Source organism: Gaeumannomyces tritici, assembly GCF_000145635.1.
Source record: "Gaeumannomyces tritici R3-111a-1 unplaced genomic scaffold supercont2.6, whole genome shotgun sequence".
Classification (NCBI taxonomy): domain Eukaryota; kingdom Fungi; phylum Ascomycota; class Sordariomycetes; order Magnaporthales; family Magnaporthaceae; genus Gaeumannomyces; species Gaeumannomyces tritici.
This window is the reverse complement of record NW_008804550.1, coordinates 1,706,990-1,726,392: the sequence shown is the minus strand read 5'-3', so window position 1 is coordinate 1,726,392 and position 19,403 is coordinate 1,706,990. Positions and strand designations below refer to the sequence as shown.

Sequence of the window (19,403 nt, the reverse complement as noted above, 5' to 3'; positions counted from 1 at the left end):
GGACGCTCCCGAGTGCCCGACAAAAAAAAAGGCCGAAGCCGCTCGTTCTAGCATTCCTGAGCCATTAATGTTTCTTTTATTAGAAAACGCGTTTTCTTTTGACGCCACAGGCGCGCAAAGGATGCTTGGGCAGCTAAAGACCTGGACTGTGCTAAAGCGACTGGGTGCCGCCGGGGAGCGTCATGAACAGCTAAGAAGCCCAGGGAATCTCAATCAAGGGTTTCTACAACATCTTTGGCCAGAGCCTTGCGCCATAATCGACCCCGCTACGACCTTCCCCTGACTCGACGCCATTTTCCCCTCACCGAACCCCAACTGGATGCTGCTTCTTTTCCTATTTCGAAGCACGCTAGGCCCGGCCCTGCAACTGCAAGGCCGTCTCCCTACCGAATATTGGCCAAGCACACATCGGGTCACGCGACCAAACCTAAAGCCTAACATTATTCTTATCAAGTGCCGTCTCCACTCATTGATCTCCATCCATTGATCTCCACCAAACATGGAGCCTTCCTGATGGATGCCAACCACCCCAACCTGATCGGCAAAACATCAAATGTCCCATCACGAATAGCAAACCCGCCCCTCAATCCCTCTTCGGCTCCGCGCTGACCTGCTTGGTCACCGGCTCGGCCGACTCCCGGCGGGGGCTGCCGCTGCTCCGCGACAAGGGCACGCCCTCGTGCAACATGTGCAGCCCGTCGAAGCCCGAGTGGTCGTCGACGTCGTGCAGGTACTTGTAGTCCAGCCCCCGGATCTCGTCGTCCTCGGCCGCGCGGATGTGCAGGCCGGGGATCTTGTTGATGACGAAGAGCAGCGCGCAGCTGACGGCAAACGCCCACGTCGCGCACGACGTCGCCGCCGCCAGCTGCACCCCGACCTGGCGCTAGTTGTACTCCCACCAGCCGCCCTTGGACGCGCCGCCCGTGACGCCGTCGAGGGCTGGCACAAACTTTGCGGCAAACACGCCCGTCAGGACGTCGCCCACGAAGCCGCCTATGCCGTGGATGGCAAAGATGTCGAGCCCCTCGTCCACCGACAGGAGGTACTTGTACTTGTTGGTGTAGAAGCAGCACACCGACGTCAGCGCGCCCACGAGCGCCGCCACATACACGGGCACGTAGCCCGTGGCGGGCGTGATGCCGAGGAGGCCGCTGATGATGCCCGGGCAGAAGCCCAGGATGGAGAACTTGCGGCTGTGCAGGTACTCCAGCGCCGACCAGCCCAAGCCGCCGCCGCAGGCGGCCAGGTTGGTGTTGACGACGATGTAGACGCTCCGGATCGACAGGTTGGCCGTCGACGCGCCGTTGAAGGCGAACCACCCGAACCAGATGAAGACGGTGCCGAGCCCGACCAGGAACGGGTTGTGCGGCTTGAAGTGCACCACGGCCCGCTTGCGCGTCGCCGCCGTGTTCTCCGTCAGCCGCGGGCCCAGCATCATGGACCAGGCCAGCGCGCTGAAGCCCGACGCGATGTGCACGGGGCCCGAGCCGGCAAAGTCCATGACGCCGAACTTGAACAACCAGCTGTTGGGGTTCCATTCCCAGAAGGCCAGGCTGCCGACGTGCGGTCAGCAAAAGCATTCCAGATATGGAACAATAATCCAATCCCCCGGCCCACACTCACATGTAGTACACAAACGTGGTCCAACAGAGCAGAAACACCATGCTGGGCCACAGCCGCCTGCGAGGATCACGGCCGTCGCCGTGACAAAGGTGAAGCCGAAGCAGGCGTACAGTATGTCGGGCACGTCCGGGTTGGCGAGCGAGGGCGCCGCCAGGACGTTGTGCAGGCCCGCGAGCGAGAGGTCGCCGATGAAGGGCCCGTCGGTGCGCGACTGGTAGAGCGAGTAGCCGTACACCCAGAACTAGATGCCGCACGCCGAGGCGCAGAAGAGCGACTAGAACACCATGGTCAAGGCGGCCTTGCTCCGGTGCATGCCGGCGTACAGGAATCCGATGGCCTGGCGGTTGGTTTGCGGGGAGCATGTCAGCTTGGTCGCGCTCGCGCCTCGCGCAGGCATGATGACGTCGACATTCAGAGAAAATCACAAACCGGTGTGATCTGCCAGCATCATATGGTGCAGACGAGCAGCCAGCAGAGGTCACCCTTGTCGTAGGGCGCGTTGAGGTCCTGCGTGATAGGGTCGCCTCCTTGCGGGTTCGTGCCGTAGTCGGGCCATTCCGTCACTGGGACGGGTGCTCCCGTCTCGTTCATCCTGCAACAATTGCCCGCGGATTACTGGTCTTGGGGGGCTGTGTCTCGTGGCCTCGACCCTTTATGCGATGGCCAGGATGGCGATGGTGGAAGCCCCGATGTGGTTCCGAGTTAAGAAAAAAGAAAAGAAGAAGATGCAGATCTAATCTCACCAGGCGCGTGCCTTTTGAGATGGGTCGCGTCCTGCATCACTTGTCTTGGATACATCATATTTGACCTCTCCCCTTATCCAACCATGTGATAATCGCCGGACTTTTGATCCGACCGAACAGGAGGGCCCTTATCAGCAGTGAATAACGGAACCCAATGGGCATTCGCCGAGAAGGGCAACGACAAGACATTGCTAGGCATGCGCAGGATTGCGACACGGAAGAGCCAAGAGATAGGACGCGGAGGTTATGGGCGGCCAACCACTACCAACCCCGGTCCCAAGCCCGATTCGGGGGCGGGCGAGTGGAGGAGTGATAAGGGCCACTCCCCAGACGGGAAATCACAGACGGGAAATGTCTGTCGATTGCATCGATTACTCGATCCAAGAGGAGAGAACGGCCAGATGCGGATGCATCTCGGCCAGATCCGGCACGAATTCCCGGGTTGGGTGTAGAATATGAACGAAATGGTAGACATGTAAATGGACAAGGGCGACGGATGAGGAACAAACAAGAACGGTCGAATGAGGCTGCGCGGGGAAACGGGCACCATTTACCCCAGTGAAGCGACCCCAAGCAGATGGAAAGACGACAAACATCTATTGACACTTATCGAGGACAAGACCCTCGGCAAATTATGATTTCCTTCCAGCGGTCTCAATAACCGTCTCCTGCCCAGACTGCCTTATTCCCAACCCGATTGTCATGTTCGTCCACTTCGCTCTCCACACGACTTCGCCCTTGCCATACCCTCGCTCTTCCTCCTGCCAACTATCGACCCTCGACTCAGTCCCATGGCGAGGTACTACACCGCCGTTGAGTTCCGTTACTTAGGCACATCTCTTCCAGTTATGGCTGTCATCCCCCAAGAGTCCTATAAACGTTTCTTCAAATTCCGAGGTTCCTCCGAGTTCCATTGCATCTTGGCCCCGTAGCATCGTCGCCCCCACAGCTGCAAGTCCATCGCGAATGCATCGCCATAAGCATTCGCCCACCCTGGCTGACAATTGGCAGCTCAAAATCTTTCCTTCTGCCTCCGAGCTCGGGGCCGCACCCGTAGCCCTGAACAGTACCAGGACCGTGGGCCTCGGCGCTCACACAAGCAGGGCCGCGTTGCAGGCCTACCAGTGTTACTAGTCGTAGTGTAGCTGACCGCATACCTCACCCATTTCCGAGGCGTGAAGTGCGTTTCTAGCCGACTGGGGTTCATATCGATGTCTCGGGCAGTGAGATCTAGCCCGGGGCTGATGCAATGCAACCACGCGCAAAACCTATGTGACCAGGTCGATGGTTTGCTGATCTCGAGGCCTTGGAAGTGGCAGACCAAGTGGCACGGGCGTATGACATGACGTAGAGGGCATCGCCGCCATCTATAGGCTGCCATCATTCCTCTTCGGCTATCACCATTTCAGCCGAACGCCACCCAGGTGAAAAGAAGCCACCCGATGGGGCGCTTGCGGGGAATTGGACTTTGCAGCTCGCCTCAAAAGACCTGCCCCTTTGGGACTGGCTGGACGCAATATTTCACTGCATCTCTCGTCAGCAGCGAGAAGAACAAGCCGACTGCATACAACACCCCGCCTTCCGAGACGCAGGTGTGCAATCGGGAGTGCTACCCAGGTACCATGCATCCCAAGACGGCAGCCGGTGCTGGAAATCACACCAGCGGATATGCATGGCTCTGTGAACTCCAATCAGCCGGGCCCAATCGTGTCTTCTCCCGGCCATCCTCCTCTTGGTCCTTCTCGGGATGCTTGGTTGCCCGCTGGCGGCCCGGTGGCGTATAAATACCAAGGCCTGGGACAGCTGTGCAACTTGGCCTTGGCATCTTGTCACGCCTAGTCCAGTGACAACACACAGTGACAAGTCGCAATGCGGCCCACGGTCTATGTCGCGGCTGCCCTCGGGCTGGCTTCGCCGATATGCGTCGTCGCCACCGATCCTCTCACGGCGGACAAGGTCGAGGCAGACATAACCACGACCGGGTAGGTCCGCCACAGACAGCCCACCATCATTGAGCTACCCTGCGCTAACCATCGCAAAAAAAAAAAAAAAAAACAGCCTCCAGCGCGTGCTCTGGAACCTGAACAAGATCGCGCGCGACCACGGCGGCAACCGCGCCTTCGGCACGCCCGGCTACAAGGCCTCGGTAGACTTCGTGCTGGAGCGCGCGCAGCAGCGGTTCGGCAAAGAGATGGACACGCACCTGCATCCCTTCTCGTACTGGTTCGAGGACCTGCGCCGGATCAAGGTGACGGGGCCCGCGGGCGAGGACGTCAGGGTGCTGTCGCCGCAGTACAACGTCGCCGGCGACATCAAGAATACGCCGCTGGTCGACACCCCCGTCGACGACGCCAACGGGTCCGGCTGCCTGCCCGAGCAGTGGACGGGCATCGACGCGACGGGCAAGCTCGCGCTGATCAAGCGCGGCACCTGCGCCGTGTCCCAGAAGCTGGCGCTGGCCAAACAGCACGGGGCCGTCGGGGCGATCGTGTGGAACAACAGGCCCGGGGACGCCATTATTTCCCTGACGCTCGGCGCCGAGAATAGGGGCACTATCGTCCCCGTCGGCATCATCACGCAGGAGGTCGGACTGGCGTGGAAGGCGCGGCTGGCGGCGGGCGAGCAGGTGCTCGTGTCGCTCCTCGTCGACAACTCGTACGACGTCCGGGAGTCCTGGAACGTCATCTCAGAGACCAAAGAGGGCGACCCCAACAAAGTCGTCATGATCGGCGCCCACCTGGACAGCGTGATCCAGGGGGCCGGCACCAACGACGATGGGAGCGGCAGCTCGGCAGTTCTCGAAATCATGGGCTCCATCAAGAAATACAAAGGGTTCCCCCACAAGATCAGGTTCGCCTGGTGGGGCGCCGAAGAGTCGGGCCTCATCGGCTCCAAGGCTTACACCAAGTCCCTCAACACCACCCAGGCCGATGCCATCCGATACTACTTCAACTACGACATGATCGGCTCCGTCAACCCCATGTACGAGCTCGCTCGCAACAAGCTGAGCGGCATCGGGCCGGTCCTGCTGTCATCCTACCTCGAGTCCAAGGGGAAGCCCGTGACCTACGCGTGAGTTCCTGTTGCCTCAACACTGTGTGAAAGCGTTCCTTACCTCGTGACCTGCCGACTTATTATCTATCCCTCCTCTTTCCACACACCCAGCGACTTCGACGACGGGTCAGACTACGCCAGCTTCGTTGCGCTCGGCATCCCAACCGCCAGCATCTACACGGGCGAGGACCCGTGCTACCACCAGGCCTGCGACACCATCGACAACATCGACTGGGACGCCCTCACGACCAACGCCAAGGCCGCGGGCCGCGCCCTCGCCACCCTCGCGCTCTCGCTCGACGGCGTTCCCCCGCGGGCGCCGCCGGCCGCGAGGCGGAACCTGGCCGACGTCTCGGGCCCGTCCCGGCGGGCGGCCATGAGCCCCCCGCGTGGAGCTGTGGGCAGGCAGGGCCGTCGGTTTGGGGTGTAGAGGAGCCAGCAAAGGCTCCGTCCGGTTCCGCAATCATCGTGGGATAGATAAATGGAGCGCGGCGGGTGGGGGCTTCGAGTCCCGCGGGACTCGAAGCATTTTGGTACCCCTTAGGAGGAACCCAAACGAGCTGGTTGGTTGACCAGCCGTAAATCAAGTTCGGACATGATGCGCCCTGTGCCAAAAAGTTTGACGAGGTCACGAACCAGTGACAAAAATCGTGCGTCCCCGCCTGGGCTCGAACCAGGAACCTCCTGATGACTTGTCATCCACTAGGTGGCATAACAGTCAGACGCGCTAGCCAATTGCGCCACGGAGACTTGCGTATTTCTTGCTGGGTTCTGCCAGCTTTTCGTGGCCATTATAAGATAGGGGGCGCGGACGAGTCAGGCGTGCGCGCGCGTCGACCTTAGCCCCTGGATGGCGTCCGCTTGGTTGGGCAAGCTGCGATTTGGCACCGTGACGCGACTTGACGTGGGCGGCGGCACAAGAACAACCTTAATCCGACTTGTTGTGAAATGTTGCAGATCCAGAGGTCTTGTCACGGGTAGAAGCGAAGGCTTCTTTCCGCATTATGAGCTCATTCCAGGTCCTGCGGAGCCTTTCACAGACAAGATTCAATCTCTGCACGGACCTGGGAAGTCCCTCCTTCCCCTCGTGAACAACGCACGCTCACCACCTTAAATCACGAGCTGCATTGCACATGGGCACCTGAGAGACTAGGGCGAACTTGGAAAACGGGTTTCGAGGTGGGTGTTAACTGGTGGGTAGCAATGGATGGCAGTTCAAGGTATCGACCGCACATCGCAGGGTTTGGTTTGGCTTTTTACATAACGATACATTGAACAAATAGGTTATGAGATGTATGGTATGTCATATGCCTCTCCTGCGACCTTTCCGCCATTTCAAGACAAATACCGATTAAAATATCGACGCAGCCGCCTCTGAGGACCACCCTCGCGGAGAAAAGCACTAGGCTCCGGGACAGCGAAGCGCCCATCGGTGGCCGCAGCACCCACCAAGACTACAGGCAGCGTCAAATGAAGAAAGACACGAAGAACACCACTGGCAGGCGGTTCCATGTCGGGTCTTTCCACGATGGCGGGATGCGACCACCTTTCGGAGGACAAGAACACCGTAACCTCAACAACCATCCTTGTGAAAATGTCTACATTTCGGAAGGGTACAGCTAGATTCTCCCACAAACAATAGTTGTCGCCGAGATTGGATGCTGAGACAGTCGTATAGTTTCCGAGACAAGTCCGAAGAACAATAAATACGACAGCCCATATGGCATACTTTCTTGTCTATAAACGCTCAGAGCTCTTCATATGGGCACAAAGCCAGCCTCCGCATATATGGGCGCGGTGCAACGACGGATCACCTTCCTTAGCGGTGCTAAAAGTTTTGTAATTTATCAGGAAACACCAGGGACGCCTACGACGTCGTCAAGTTGATCCTCGGCGGCGCTCAATACAGGTCTGGACTCGTTTGCGAATATCTCCAACCGAATTAATCAGTTTTAATCACAAAGCAATACGGACAAAGTAAAACACCGTCGCGATGTAGGAGAGAGAAGGGCCTCGCGTCCTCTTCCACTCTAACAGCCCTCCAGAAACGATAAAGCATCACGAAAGCCGCCCGAGTGTGGCCTACATCTGCACAAGCCCTGGGATGCCGTGCTAGGACGGCGCAGACGCCCTCCTGCCAACTGGTCGACGTCAAGCGCCACCATGCCGGCGCGACAGGGCGAGACTCAAGGTTACAAACAACAGCATTGGGACGAGACGAAAAGGCAGGGTACTATCGCGCTCCCCGTTTTCGCTCAGGGATGACTACACGATCTAGCTTCAGGGGGGAAGGAGAGCTTAGGCTCCAGCTAGTTTGTCCTCGTGGCTACCGAGTAGTTGGTGGCGGACCCAAAAAAAAAAAACGGCTGGTCTCCAGACGGAAGAAACTAGCTTTGCTTCCGTCACTGCCGATCCAGGGGTTCAGCGTAGCGTGACGTTGACCCGCGGCCTCGGTCTAGGATAACGAGCGCGACGCCCGGTCCTGGACGCTAGTCGGCCGTGGAGACGATAGAGAGTCGGCGTCCGATTCAGGGGTACGCGAGCGGGTATCGGGTTAAACAATGCTTGGTATCGGCTAGCTAGCCACATGAGACAAACGCCACAAGCCGGAGCTAACCCCTTGCTTGATATGGAGGTCAGTCCAGCAGCATGACGCGGGCTCGTGGCTCTCGTCCAAGGTGCACGGAGCCGCGCGAGGCAACAATAGAACGTGCCTCGTCTGGCACGCGGCGCAGAACGATTAGTGCACGGACGGACGGACGGACTTAGGGCTTGGAGCAATGGGAGAGCATCTCCTTATTCCCAACGCAGCTTTTCTATGTATAGCAACAGCTCGCACGGCGTTCCTGCCATTACAGACGCGGCGTTGTCAACGAAGCGAAACCCTTGCTGCTACCCGAGATCGACACCTCAGACCCGAGTTCAGGGCGTCCAGATCAAGGGGGCGCGCGCAAAAGGATGTGTAATCTTTTCAAATGTTTGGGAACCAGGGGGGTCCACGTCACATGGGCACGCTCTCTGCCGGCCAGGCCGGCGGCTGGCAAAAGAGAGAAAAAAAAGAAAAAAGGGTGGGCTCGTGATGCACAGGTGCCCAGGGCGATCTGTTTTTTTGCAGTTGCATTTTGTTTCGCGCATCCCGGCCACTTTCTGCGTCTCTCGACCTGTTTTTTTTTGTTTGTGGTCTTGGCCGTTTTCTTTTTTCTTTTTTCTTTCTTTGTTTTAAAAAAACGATCTGCCGCAGGCAGCATTGATTACCTTTGGGATCTCGATCTCGGTATAATTGCCGCTGCCATTAAAAAAAAGACAGGAACAAAAAGGAAATCTGGCCCTCTTTACACGTTTCACGAACCAGATCGACTAAATTGATGGGGGGAGATTCCCGCCAAAACGCTTGCGGCCGGAGGAAGAAAAAATGCAAATCGTGTTTTGGTTTCTGGCCGGGCAGAGATGGGGGGAGTGGAAACATGAGGCCGTGCCGCCCTGCAAAGGCTGGGAGCCCAAGTCGGGCCTCTCCCACCACAGCTTTGAGTGTCTCCTGCTGGTTGCAACGGGGCACTGTGTGCACACACTGTGGCGGCTCGCTTTGTTCCATCGCATCCCTGGACCAGCAAGGGCCTCCTGGCTGCTCCTGCGGGGCCTTGGCGTCGCAGGATGCTCACTTCGCGGGACCACACGTTATGCGGGCCTCGTTAATCCCCCTTGTCCCCGGGGTTTTGGCCTGCCCGTTTCCTGGATGAGCGAGAACCCTCCGTTCCATTCGCCTGTGCCTCACGGTTCCTTCTCCTTGCCCTCCCTTTCGCCGCCCTCCTCTCTCTTTCTCTGTCCGTGTCTCTCCCTTGTCGCTGCTACCTCATGTGGCAACCCCCAGCAGGACCGACTCGGCAGCGAGACAGCCGGGCAAATTTAAGCTCGCCTGGCTGCGAGAGACCCCCGCCCGACGCTATCTCTATCTAACCTTACCTGAGTAAAATTGTTTAGCTCCTAACGATCCGGAGCCTCCGCGGCGTTGGCCGCTAGCCCCCCGACTGACCCCTGCTCGGATGTGGTGGAAGCCGTGGCTGCACGTGTCGGGCTCCGTTCTTGGTTTTTTCCTCCTTGATGTCGTGCAGTTCCCCGTTGCTGCCAACAACGCCCAGAGAATTGTTGATCAACATGACAAACGTGATCGCCCGCCCATCCGCCACCGGAAACATGTTGACATTCCCGCTGTCATAACTTGGCTTGGTTTTTTCTCCTCCCTGCCAGAGCCGTAAATTTATTACCTGGACGTGCGCGACCCGGCTGATCTTCTCTAAAACACTGGGGGATCTGCTGATCTCGTCAACGGCGCACGTCTGCCAGATAGATTGACGGCTCAGTTGGCAAACGCCGTTGTCGTCAACCGGCGTAGCGGGTTCAAAAGCTCCAACCAACACAGCGACGAACATGTTCGTCGTGAACCAACCACCAGATAACCGCCTTCACCAACTCAAAGTTTCGTGACACATGACATCCTATTATCGGACGGGCGCGGGGGCATAATGACCCAAAAACAGATGGGAACAGATTTCGTTGCATACAGAAGCTGCGACCAAGCGTTTTGAAGGCCGAAGTTTATTGATTATGTGACGTAGCTGCTCTGCCGGATGGAAACACTAGACCGATAAGCATTTTAGAGTCGTGGGCGGCGCGGCAGGATAGAAGTGGCGACGTAAAAGCGAAAAGGGCCAAAGCTGTGTAGGGCCAAAACGCTAAAATTGGCAGCCATGTTGCGGCTCCTACTGTGTGAGCAGCGCAAGGCAAAAAAAAAAAAAAAAAAGAAAGAAGAAGACGGCCAGGGCGTGTGTTCCATCCGGATCCTAGGAAAAGAGGCCGTGCGATTCCGCCTGCAACCCTATCTTTAGGTGCGGCTCCAGTCACCCCTGCCGATGGAGTAGCGGGCTGCTGATGCTGCTGCTCATCCCGCCGGCACGACGGTGCCAAAAGTCCGTGTGCCTGGCACGACCGCCGCGCCGCGTGCTACGTAGAATAATTTATCTAGAGAGGTGAGGTGTTTGCATCTCATAAAAATCGGACCATAAGGATCGGACTGCGAGCAAACAAAATCGTGGGGAGAGGGAAACGACCTCCCTGGGTCCGGACGGGAGCATTTCTTTGCCAAGCCACGAGCCGAAGATGAATTTGTGGCCGGGCTTTTTTTTTCGAGAGCGCAGGGACTGCTGTGAAGATCGAGAAGGGCCATGGAAACAAATCGATACCTGCGTGACCCGACACGCACCCAGGTGGCAATTAATACTGGGCGCTTTTTGTTGGTGCGCGGCGATTTGCCTGGGCGTTTTGCGAGGATCGATGGCCGCGGTTGGTTGGTCCTGGCAGTTCGGTCTTTTCTTGTCGTCACAAAAGAGCCTCAGTGCCATCCCAAAGGAGGCATTGGCCAGGAACTTGGAGGAGGGCCAAGCGATGAGACAAGAGTTCGAGGGAGGGATGCAGGGCGCAAAGTTTTAACGCGTTGGATGTTTCGCAGCTGCGAGTGGAGCTGGAGGGGGGGGCAAGTTCGGCGTTTCGACGAATTGCTTAGCAGCGCGCCGTCGCGCATCCGTCCTCGAGGTCTGGAGTCGGTGGCTGCAAGAGGGGATGGAGGCGCACTGAAGAGAAGGGTCGGGCTTGCGAATGACGGAAGGCAGACGGTGAGTTGGTGTCGGTTCGGTTGTCGGCTTGGCGCAGCAGTTATGTTGATGCTGTTGATGCTGTGCATGTCACGCCTGTCACTGTCTCGAGATTGGGTCGACGAGCAACACCTACCTACCTCTGCTCTCGACCCAAATCTGTCCATGCATCTCTCCCTTAGAAATCCCAGACTAACCTAGAGCGCGTGCCATATTCGCAATCATGGATCACCACTGTGTCTATCCTCCCCATCTCGACGTTGTCCACGCAGACCAGCCGACGCCACCGCGTGCAGTAGCGCAGTCCAGTGCCACACCACCACCCACCACCGCCCCCCGCCCACGCCCAAATCTCTCTTAGTTTTGAAAATGCTTGACGCCCCCACTAGGGCCGCTTGCAAAACACCCCGGTGCGGCGGCCGGCAGCCCCTGTCAGCCTCCTCGCGCGCGGTGGCAGGCCTTGTCAATATCTTGTCAGAGGATTCCGTTTTTGGCCACAGCGCCTGTCTCGAACTTCGCAAGGGCGGGGCCCTGACATTTGTCGCATCGTCTCAGCTTGCCCCTGGATCAGGCCCCGCCATTGTGGGGTCCCTCTCTCTCTTTCTTCGCCCCGCCTCAACGCTTCATTTCCCGACTCGAGCCTGGGAGCCCTGCGTCCGCTTGCGTGGGCTGTGTGGGCTCGCCGCCCTGCCCTGCCTGCTGTAGGGTCCTCCCGTGCGCCTCCTGCGCAGACGCCCGGGCATATAGAAGTTGATCAGCCCCGTCGTTTCCAGAACCTTGAGCGGCTCTTGTTCTTTTCATTTCCTTGACAGCGCCTTCATTGAGGATTAATGCGACGAGAGGTTGTCGGCCGTTTTTTTTCTGTTTCTCCGCCTTGACTGTTGATTCAGTCCTTGCATTCTTTTATCTTCCTACGCCCATCTTTCACTTCTTGCTCTCTTTTACTCCTTTTCCCCTTTTACTCAACCAAACAACCCAAAACCACAACAACGCTCCTTTTTGAGTGGTTCGAGCAGGCTCGTTCTTCAGCATGCTTTCCCGTGTAATCTTCCTGGCCTTCGCGGCCGCAACAGGCCTGGTCGAGGCTGGGTTCATCGCCAACCCCGACGCTATCTTCTCACCAGGGGCGTTGCTCGCACGTCAGCAGGGCAGAGGGAAAGCCAACGGCGGCGGCGGTCGGGGCGGCGGCGGCGGCGGCGGCGGGGGCGGCGGCGGCGGAGGAAATAACGCCGGCCAGAACAACAACGCCGGCCAGGGCAACGGCGGCCAGAACAACAACAACAACAACGGCGGCGGCGCCTGTCTCAATCAGGCCGTTAAGCAGTCGGCCAGCAACACCGACGGCCAGGAGCAGGGCACCGAGGGCATCAAGGCGGGCCAGGCCAAGTCGCAAAAGTATGTCACGTCACGTCTTAAGACCCCCCGAGATCGCCTGTCACTGGGCGATCCCTGAAACAAGCCGCCGTCTTGGAGGGCCTTGTCAGGCCAGCTGAGCCACAGTTTTGCTAACCAATCAACTTGCAGGGATGCCAACAACTTCATCAACTTCTGCGTCGGCAAGGGCCCGTCCACCAACGGCAAGCAGATCAAGAGCGGCTCGTGCAACTCGACGCCCATGGGCCAGATTCCGGCCTCGAACAAGATGATCTCAGTCGTCATCACCAACCCCAAGACTGGCGACAAGCTCCCGCAGGGCCAGACCTTCAAGATCAACGTGCAGACTGCGAACATGCAGCCCGGCAGCTTCACCAACCCGACCACCACCTACTACACGGCGCCCCAGGCCCTCAACGGGCAGGGCCAGGTCATCGGCCACGTCCACGTCAGCGTCCAGAACATCGGGAACCTTAACCCCAACCAGCCCCCGAACGCCGAGCAGTTCGCCTTCTTCAAGGGCATCGACGAGGCCGGCACCAACGGCCTCGTCTCCGCCGACGTCACCGGCGGCCTCCCCGCCGGAACCTACCGCGTCTGCACCATCACCTCCGGATCCAACCACCAGCCCGTCTACATGCCCGTCGCCCAGCGCGGTCCCCAGGACGACTGCACCAAATTCGAAGTCGTCGCCAACGGCGGCGGCGGCGGTGGTGGCGGCGGTGGCAACGGTGGTGGTGGCGGCGGCGGCAACGGTGGCCGGGGCGCACAGCAGGGCAAGAACAACGCACAAGGTGGTCGTGGTCGTAGGGCCTAGTTTTTTATTTTTTATGACGGGCCAGGCCAAGGTAGACGGTCTGCTCCCTTTTGTTGTGCCTATTACCCCTGTAGTTAGTTCTCTGGCTTACACAGCCAGACGTCCTCTTGTTGCCGGGGCTGCCCTCGCGCCCCGGCCACTTTTCGTATTCTTCCAGTCGTTCGATACGTTGCCTTTGCCTGTCCTTATGTTAAAGTCCCTTTCCTAAAAATGTTAAACGCATGTGTATCTAATGATATTTAACGTTCCCTACAACCATTACTGCACCTGTCATGGCGACCGTCGATTTGAGTGCTGTTGGAGACCCTGGTCGCAAATCAGCACCAGTAAGCCAATCAGGTTCTTGCGTCGGGGATGGCTTTTGTCCTCTTTCGGAAGGGTGTGTCCACCAGCACTCCGAGGTAGCTTGACCATGACATCACCGAGACAAGCCTTGGCGTTCCGATGGCCTCTGTCTCTTCAGGAACCGGCTTATGCCATGCTCAGTGTGCGTAAAACTTTCGATGGTATTTTAGGGGCCTCTTGGTCCGTCATGTTATCCCACTTACCCTACCCTTTGGGGAAAATGTCGACGCATTGTACCACCTACCGAATTTAAACCGAGCAGTGACGAGGAATCCTTGCTCTTTTGTATGTATGATCAACCTCGCCATCACCTGACACTCATGTTTGCTTGCCATTCCATATACCCGCCGTCGCCAATCGCGTTGCCAGTAGGCGAATCGTTTGGTATCCGGGTGATACCACATACGAGGCTACTTTAGCCGCCCGCCCTCGGAGCTGGCAGGGCCTCCTCCGGGGAAGGACCCTGTCCAAGAAAACGATGGTGTTCGTGGTCGACATTCCCAATGAAAAAGCCGGGATCCCAACGGATGAGCACATGGACGGCCAAGCCAGATGGGAACGAGTCCATGATGCCCAGAACAAGTGTCTCGCTGCGGCCAGGTATTAGTGGTGTAATATGATGCCAGCGCGGCAGATTTCTCCTAGCTGCCCGCCCGCGTCTGGAAAAAGCTTGATCCAGTTGACACGAACCAGATGAATATCAGATTCCCAAAAAAAAAAAAAACACCGGATGGTGCGTTGTAAGCTAATGCGGATGGTGGGACGCTTGAAGACGTCAGCAGGAAGGACATGGCATATCAGACCAGTCAAAGACCCCAAGCAAGGAACGCACAATACTTGGAAGGTGGGATACTCTGCCTGCTCCGCGCAGCCGCGTCCCTATGGTTCGCGACAGCGGCTCTACCGGCACCCACCCGGACTCCCGCAAGCATGCGCGCGGACTTGACCATGGCAAGCCTGATCAACAGACACGGTTTTATCTTGTGCTGTGCCCGGATCTAGAAAGCCCAACGCGGCTGGCTTGGGAAAGTAGCCAGGGGCCGAGATATGGTTTCCGCGCTAGAGCCGGCTGGGCATGAACGCGTTGCACGCCCGTCGACATTCTGGTCTCCCCAGTCGTGGGTTCAGGGGTCTTCTACAGCATGTCGGCCATTGATGCTGCGCAGGTCGGCCGTACTAGCTGGACCTCGCGCAAGTTTGACGTCGAGCTTGGTGAGAAAGAAAAAAAAAAAAAAGCAACACCTCCGGCTGGTTCTATTCCCAAAGCGGCAAGGTCGATTCGACCAATATTCCACTAGTCGCATCCGATAGTCGGGTCGGCGAACGTCAACACTGAATTGTGTGACGTGTGCCTCGGTAAGGCCGCATGCACAAGCGTTGTCGTCGAGGTGCCTGACGGGAGAGCCCAAGCCACAGGCCCAAGCTGGATCTAAAAGTTGACGAACGCGATTGGTGTCGTGGGTGTCGTAGGTGTAGGCTGCCGACAGGGCCTCCGTCATAGGGGAGAGCAGCTCGTCAAAGGGTACGCCAGGTGTCTAACGGCAAGCAGCCGTCTCGGAAAGGCTCATCCTACTGTTCGCGAGGGAGGTGAGCGTTCTAACGAACGTTGGCGTCATTCGTTCAGTGTCACGGAGCAAGCAGAAACATGGTGAGCCGAGTGGGAAAGTTGGAACGTGGTTGATACAGATATTATTATCAGCCTTTTGCGGCTGCGTTTTGGCCCAAAAGCCTACACCGTATTAAGCTGCCGCGCCTATATTGCAACTAGCTAGCCTTCACAACCAAGAATCCCTCCGACCGACACTGCCTGCATTGACACATAATCTCTTGTCTCATTCCTCCCCATCTCACCCGAATCACCCGCTTACAGGGCAAAGAGGCCCAGGCCAACGGCGGCCAGCAGACCGACGAAGCCGGCGGAGGCGGAGGCGGCGCCGGCAGGGACGGCGGGGCTGGATGGCTTGCCGCTAGGGGTGACGGTGGAGTTGCCCGAGGGCCTGGTGGTGGTGGTGGGCATGCCCGTGGTGGGCTTGACCGAGGTGATGGGCGAAGAGGTGCTGGTGGTGGGCTTGGCCGAGGTGCTGGTGATGGGCTTAGCGGTGCTAGTCGAGCCCGCCGAGGTGGGCGTGCCCGAGGTGACCGAGGTGGTGGGCTTAGCGGTGCTAGTCGAGCCCGCCGAGGTGGGCGGGGCGCTGCTGCTGCCGCTGCCGCCGGCAAGGGCAGCCTCGCAGTACTTCTGGACGCCAGGGAGCACTTGGCCTATTGGTTGGGGGTTGTTCTGGTCAGCCGGACTGTTCGGGGATGTGTGATGGAGAATAGGGGTAGAGTGAGGAACTGTGGGAATCAAGACATACCGAGGGCAACCTCCTGACCGCACGCCTGGAGGACGCAGCCGACGGCGGCGCCCGAGACCTTCTCAAAGGTGGCGGGCGCGCAGACGCACTTGCCGTCAAGCGGCTCGATCTTGCAGGTGCTGGCCGAGGAGGCGGCGTCCTGGAGGCACTTGTGGGAGCACTGGGGGATGAAGGGCTTGATGTCCTGGGCGGCGACCAGGGCGGCCGAGGCGGCGAGGATGAAGGTGGAGGTCCTCATGTTTGCGGTGTTGTATGGATTTTTTGCTTGTCCAAGAAAAACAAGAAAGCACGGGTCGAGGCTGGATCGACTTTTAACGAGCGAACGATGACAGCGAGTGTGAAAGGTCTTTCTTGGAGGCAGGCGAAGGGAGGTGAGGAGGTGAAAGGGAAGCGGGGGCGGCTTTGTCGGAAGAAAGGGCGGGCGGTACGACGGGCTTATATGCCGGACCGGTGGCTGGCTGGCTGTGTCGACGATACCACGCTGTGGCCGGATGGAGAAGCTGGTTTTTGGCGCCGGTGCCTCGCGTATTGCGTATTATCGACCCATCTGGCCGGCGAATCAATGGAGAAACTTGGCACAGGTGGTATTGGTATGCAAGCGAGGAATATCTGCCAGGGGCCGGGTAGGCTGTGGTGCCTGCATTACGAGGGGAAGTGGGTGTGGGAAGCCCACCCACACCTCGCAGCCGTCCCCCCATGGGGAAGACGGAGTGGCTGGGTCTGTTGGCTGCCGGCCCCGTCAGTGGACTACTACCCCTCGCCTCCTCATCTCGTTAACGTGGTCGCACTGAGCTTTCGGTTGAGGGCCGGGGCTGCCACCCACGCACTCCGGGGTGACTCTCCTACGTCTCGAACCGACATGCCATGACGGATGCTAGGTTTTTCGTAGGACGCCTGGTTTTCATGGCGGAGATGGAGGCTGCGTCGCCATCAATGCGAACGGCCGCCGTTCTGGCCCGTGAGGGGTTAGTTGTGTGGTATTGGTTGCCGCCCCCCTAACGGGTGGGGCCGCTAGGCGTCGTGTGGCTGCATTGGGTTACATGCGTCTGGCCAATGTCAGCCGGTGAACCCTGGGCTTTTGGCGGAATTGGCGGCATCGGCCGTCGGCGCACCTGCCTGTCTGGGAAAGGCATTTCTGGGAAAAGGCACATTTGTAGGATAGGCGAGAAATTGCATCGAGCAACAAACTTCGACTGGCTTCCAATGATTGACAATAACATGTGCCAGAGTAAAAAATGGAGCTCGATTTAATGAAATAAAGCGAGCAACGAAGCGAAACCCGGGAGGCGTCCCGACCAACGAGCCCGTCCGTCGATCGCTGCGTCGGTCCTGACTGAACTGTGGTAACAGCCTATCGGACCGAGAAAGAAAACAGACGACGGACATCCCTGTCGTCGTGGGAAAGCCCCTCCTGTGTACTGACACAAACAACGCAGACCCTTCGGTATCCCAATCTATAACACAATGCGCTACCCTGGCGCTTACCGCGCGCGACTTTCCGTTTCCCCTCTTGCCTTGGAACCTTGGAGCCTCGGCAAATCGCACCCTCTTTCACCCGTAGTCGAAACAAGCTCTGCTGTAGTGGTACTCGCACACTCCCCTAAAATGACAAGAACAGCAGAGAAACAGACAAACAAAACAATCTATAAACACTCGTTCCGGCCAAATGTGCAGCTCAACCTCGGCTCTACCAAGGACGCGCCGCTCGAGCCCATCCTCTAGTAGAGCGCGGCCGAAGCGGCACCCCTGGCGGCGCGCAGGGAGCGCGGGTGCGTCACGCGCGAGGGCTGGCCAAACCAACGTCGGAGGCGCGAGCGCTCAATGACGACGTGCCCAGCGTCGATGTTGTTGTTGCTGTTGTTGTTGTTCTGGTTGCCGCCCTCAACCACGGCGCCGTTGTTGTTGTTGTTGTTGTTGTTGTTGTTGTTGTTGTTCTCGTTGCCGCCCTCGACCACAGCGCCCTCGTTGCCGGCGGTGGCGTTACCGGCTGGCAGGGTGTTGTTCAGACCGCCGTTGTTGACGGGAGGCGGCGGCGGGGGAGCGGCGCCGTCGGCCGGAGGATGGGGAGGCGGCGCAGCAGCGTCCTTGCCCTTGCCCTTGCCCTTGCCCTTGCCTTCCTTATCTTTGCCCTTGCCCTTGCCCTCGGGAGGCGGGGGCGGGGTGGCGGTTCCGTTAGCCGGAGGGGGTGGAGGTGGCGCAGCGGCGCCCTTGCCCTTGCCCTTGGCGTCCGGCGCGGTGCCGTTGGCCGGAGGAGGATGGGTGGGGTTGGCCGCAGCGTCGGCAGCGGGAGCCGGAGGAAGGGCGGCACCGTCGGCAGCGTGAGCCGGAGGAAGGGCGGCGCCGTCGGCAGCGGGAGCCGGAGGAAGGGCGGCGCCGTCGGCAGCGTGAGCCGGAGGAAGGGCGGCGCCGTCGGCCGCAGGAGGGGGAGGCGGCGCGGCGGCATTATTCTTGCCCTTGGCCTCCTTGCCCTTGGCCTCCTTGCCCTTGGCCGCTGCGTCTTTGCCCTTGCCGGCGGCGTCCTTGCCCTTGCCCTTGGCATCTGCGGGGGGAGCGGCAGCGGCGGCATCCTTGCCCTTCTTCTTGCCGCCGTCCTTGCCCTTGCCCTCTTGGGGAGGGAGGGGTGCGGCGCTCTCGGCCGCCGCTGGCGGAACGGCAGGATCAGCCGCCTCTGGGGCAACAGCCTGGCCCGGGTCGACGGTGTTCATCGTGCGAGACCAGATGAAGTTGCGGGTGGCGAGGGCGCCCTTGCTGGCTTCTTTGGCGCTCCAGCTGGCCGGGCTGGCGTAGACCGAGCCGGCCAGGACCAGGAGGAGCGTGTTCTTTGCGTTGACCATTTTGAAGAATGGTGGGAAAAAGAAAAGTGGAGGCGGGCGAAAATGACCGAGATGCTAAAGAAGGTGGGAAGAGAAAAAGGTTGTTTGAATGTACTCGGCCTGCCGGGAAAGAGCTGCCTGAGCTTGGAAAAGAAGAGATGACTGGAAACTCCTGATGAGATGAGGTGGGTGAGTGAGAGCCAGATTCCAACCTCATAGAGTCTCAGTCGGACGATGGACTTATATATTGGATCGACAAATGATCAGCCCGAGGCAGCAGCCAGCCAAGACAGCATTCGGCCAAGACAGCAGTCACCCAAGACTAGACAGGGGAAAGACAGCCGCACGGGTGCTGGGCATCATGTTTGGGATGCCGCTGTCGACGGGTTCTGGCCCGTTGTCCATCATCCGTCATCCGTCATCCATGGCCGGCGCCCAGCGTCCGGCTTCCAAGGCTCGCGACACCTAGCGCACAAGCACCAAACAAACAGCGCCAGACCCGCGCTTCCGGGTTCCATCACTCGGTGCCTCCGGTTTGACGGGGCAGGCTGTTTGTGCCAGATAGAATGGTGATAGTTGTCCAGCCAGCGTCAGCCACGCTCGGCGGCCGCCCCTGGCGTGGATTTGCAATCGCC

At 58.9% G+C, this 19,403-nt stretch overlaps 9 protein-coding genes and 1 non-coding gene across 10 annotated transcripts; 5 read left to right on the top strand and 5 right to left on the bottom strand.

Annotated features, from left to right (window-relative positions):
* Positions 1-583: 583 nt before the first annotated feature.
* GGTG_10959 (hypothetical protein) lies at positions 584-2,214 on the bottom strand (the record flags this gene model as incomplete). Its single annotated transcript, XM_009228838.1, has 6 exons — positions 584-821; positions 894-1,553; positions 1,662-1,864; positions 1,907-1,960; positions 2,053-2,061; positions 2,086-2,214. 6 exons carry the CDS (start codon positions 2,212-2,214, stop codon positions 584-586), a joined length of 1,293 nt encoding a protein of 430 aa, XP_009227102.1.
* A 649-nt stretch (positions 2,215-2,863) lies between these two features.
* Positions 2,864-3,521, bottom strand: GGTG_10958 (hypothetical protein; the record flags this gene model as incomplete). The annotated part of the gene is made up of 2 exons (XM_009228837.1): positions 2,864-3,168; positions 3,359-3,521. The coding sequence occupies 2 exons, from the start codon at positions 3,519-3,521 to the stop codon at positions 2,999-3,001; spliced, it is 333 nt and encodes a 110-aa protein (XP_009227101.1). The 3' UTR covers positions 2,864-2,998.
* A 543-nt stretch (positions 3,522-4,064) lies between these two features.
* Positions 4,065-6,051, top strand: GGTG_10957 (hypothetical protein). Its single transcript, XM_009228836.1, has 3 exons — positions 4,065-4,348; positions 4,425-5,438; positions 5,532-6,051. Exons 1-3 carry the CDS (start codon positions 4,236-4,238, stop codon positions 5,848-5,850), a joined length of 1,446 nt encoding a protein of 481 aa, XP_009227100.1. The 5' UTR covers positions 4,065-4,235; the 3' UTR covers positions 5,851-6,051.
* A 22-nt stretch (positions 6,052-6,073) lies between these two features.
* GGTG_20218 lies at positions 6,074-6,170 on the bottom strand. The gene has a single exon. It is a non-coding gene; the product is annotated as a tRNA-Asn (tRNA).
* A 541-nt stretch (positions 6,171-6,711) lies between these two features.
* GGTG_10956 (hypothetical protein) lies at positions 6,712-8,164 on the top strand (the record flags this gene model as incomplete). Its single annotated transcript, XM_009228835.1, has 4 exons — positions 6,712-6,718; positions 7,272-7,339; positions 7,880-7,954; positions 8,066-8,164. 4 exons carry the CDS (start codon positions 6,712-6,714, stop codon positions 8,162-8,164), a joined length of 249 nt encoding a protein of 82 aa, XP_009227099.1.
* A 3,643-nt stretch (positions 8,165-11,807) lies between these two features.
* GGTG_10955 (hypothetical protein) lies at positions 11,808-13,511 on the top strand. Its single transcript, XM_009228834.1, has 2 exons — positions 11,808-12,460; positions 12,590-13,511. Exons 1-2 carry the CDS (start codon positions 12,096-12,098, stop codon positions 13,254-13,256), a joined length of 1,032 nt encoding a protein of 343 aa, XP_009227098.1. The 5' UTR covers positions 11,808-12,095; the 3' UTR covers positions 13,257-13,511.
* Positions 13,512-14,743: 1,232 nt separating this feature from the next.
* GGTG_10954 (hypothetical protein) lies at positions 14,744-15,034 on the top strand (the record flags this gene model as incomplete). Its single annotated transcript, XM_009228833.1, has 2 exons — positions 14,744-14,813; positions 14,913-15,034. The coding sequence occupies 2 exons, from the start codon at positions 14,744-14,746 to the stop codon at positions 15,032-15,034; spliced, it is 192 nt and encodes a 63-aa protein (XP_009227097.1).
* A 431-nt stretch (positions 15,035-15,465) lies between these two features.
* On the bottom strand, positions 15,466-16,193 carry GGTG_10953 (hypothetical protein; the record flags this gene model as incomplete). Its single annotated transcript, XM_009228832.1, has 2 exons — positions 15,466-15,860; positions 15,956-16,193. 2 exons carry the CDS (start codon positions 16,191-16,193, stop codon positions 15,466-15,468), a joined length of 633 nt encoding a protein of 210 aa, XP_009227096.1.
* An 867-nt stretch (positions 16,194-17,060) lies between these two features.
* GGTG_10952 (hypothetical protein) lies at positions 17,061-18,789 on the bottom strand (the record flags this gene model as incomplete). The annotated part of the gene is made up of 1 exon (XM_009228831.1): positions 17,061-18,789. The coding sequence occupies one exon, from the start codon at positions 18,787-18,789 to the stop codon at positions 17,674-17,676; it is 1,116 nt and encodes a 371-aa protein (XP_009227095.1). The 3' UTR covers positions 17,061-17,673.
* Positions 18,758-19,237, top strand: GGTG_10951 (hypothetical protein; the record flags this gene model as incomplete). The annotated part of the gene is made up of 1 exon (XM_009228830.1): positions 18,758-19,237. The coding sequence occupies exon 1, from the start codon at positions 19,028-19,030 to the stop codon at positions 19,235-19,237; it is 210 nt and encodes a 69-aa protein (XP_009227094.1). The 5' UTR covers positions 18,758-19,027.
* Between the last annotated feature and the right edge of the window lie 166 nt (positions 19,238-19,403).

Bases quoted from the DNA above. Each gene is read 5' to 3' on its own strand.
- GGTG_10957 (XM_009228836.1), top strand. From the start codon at position 4,236: ATGCGGCCCACGGTCTATGTCGCGGCTGCCCTCGGGCTGGCTTCGCCG. The intron at 4,349-4,424 runs GTAGGTCCGCCA...AAAAAAAAACAG, and splicing joins GCAGACATAACCACGACCGG to CCTCCAGCGCGTGCTCTGGA. The intron at 5,439-5,531 runs GTGAGTTCCTGT...CCACACACCCAG, and splicing joins GGGAAGCCCGTGACCTACGC to CGACTTCGACGACGGGTCAG.
- GGTG_10955 (XM_009228834.1), top strand. From the start codon at position 12,096: ATGCTTTCCCGTGTAATCTTCCTGGCCTTCGCGGCCGCAACAGGCCTG. The intron at 12,461-12,589 runs GTATGTCACGTC...ATCAACTTGCAG, and splicing joins GGCCAGGCCAAGTCGCAAAA to GGATGCCAACAACTTCATCA.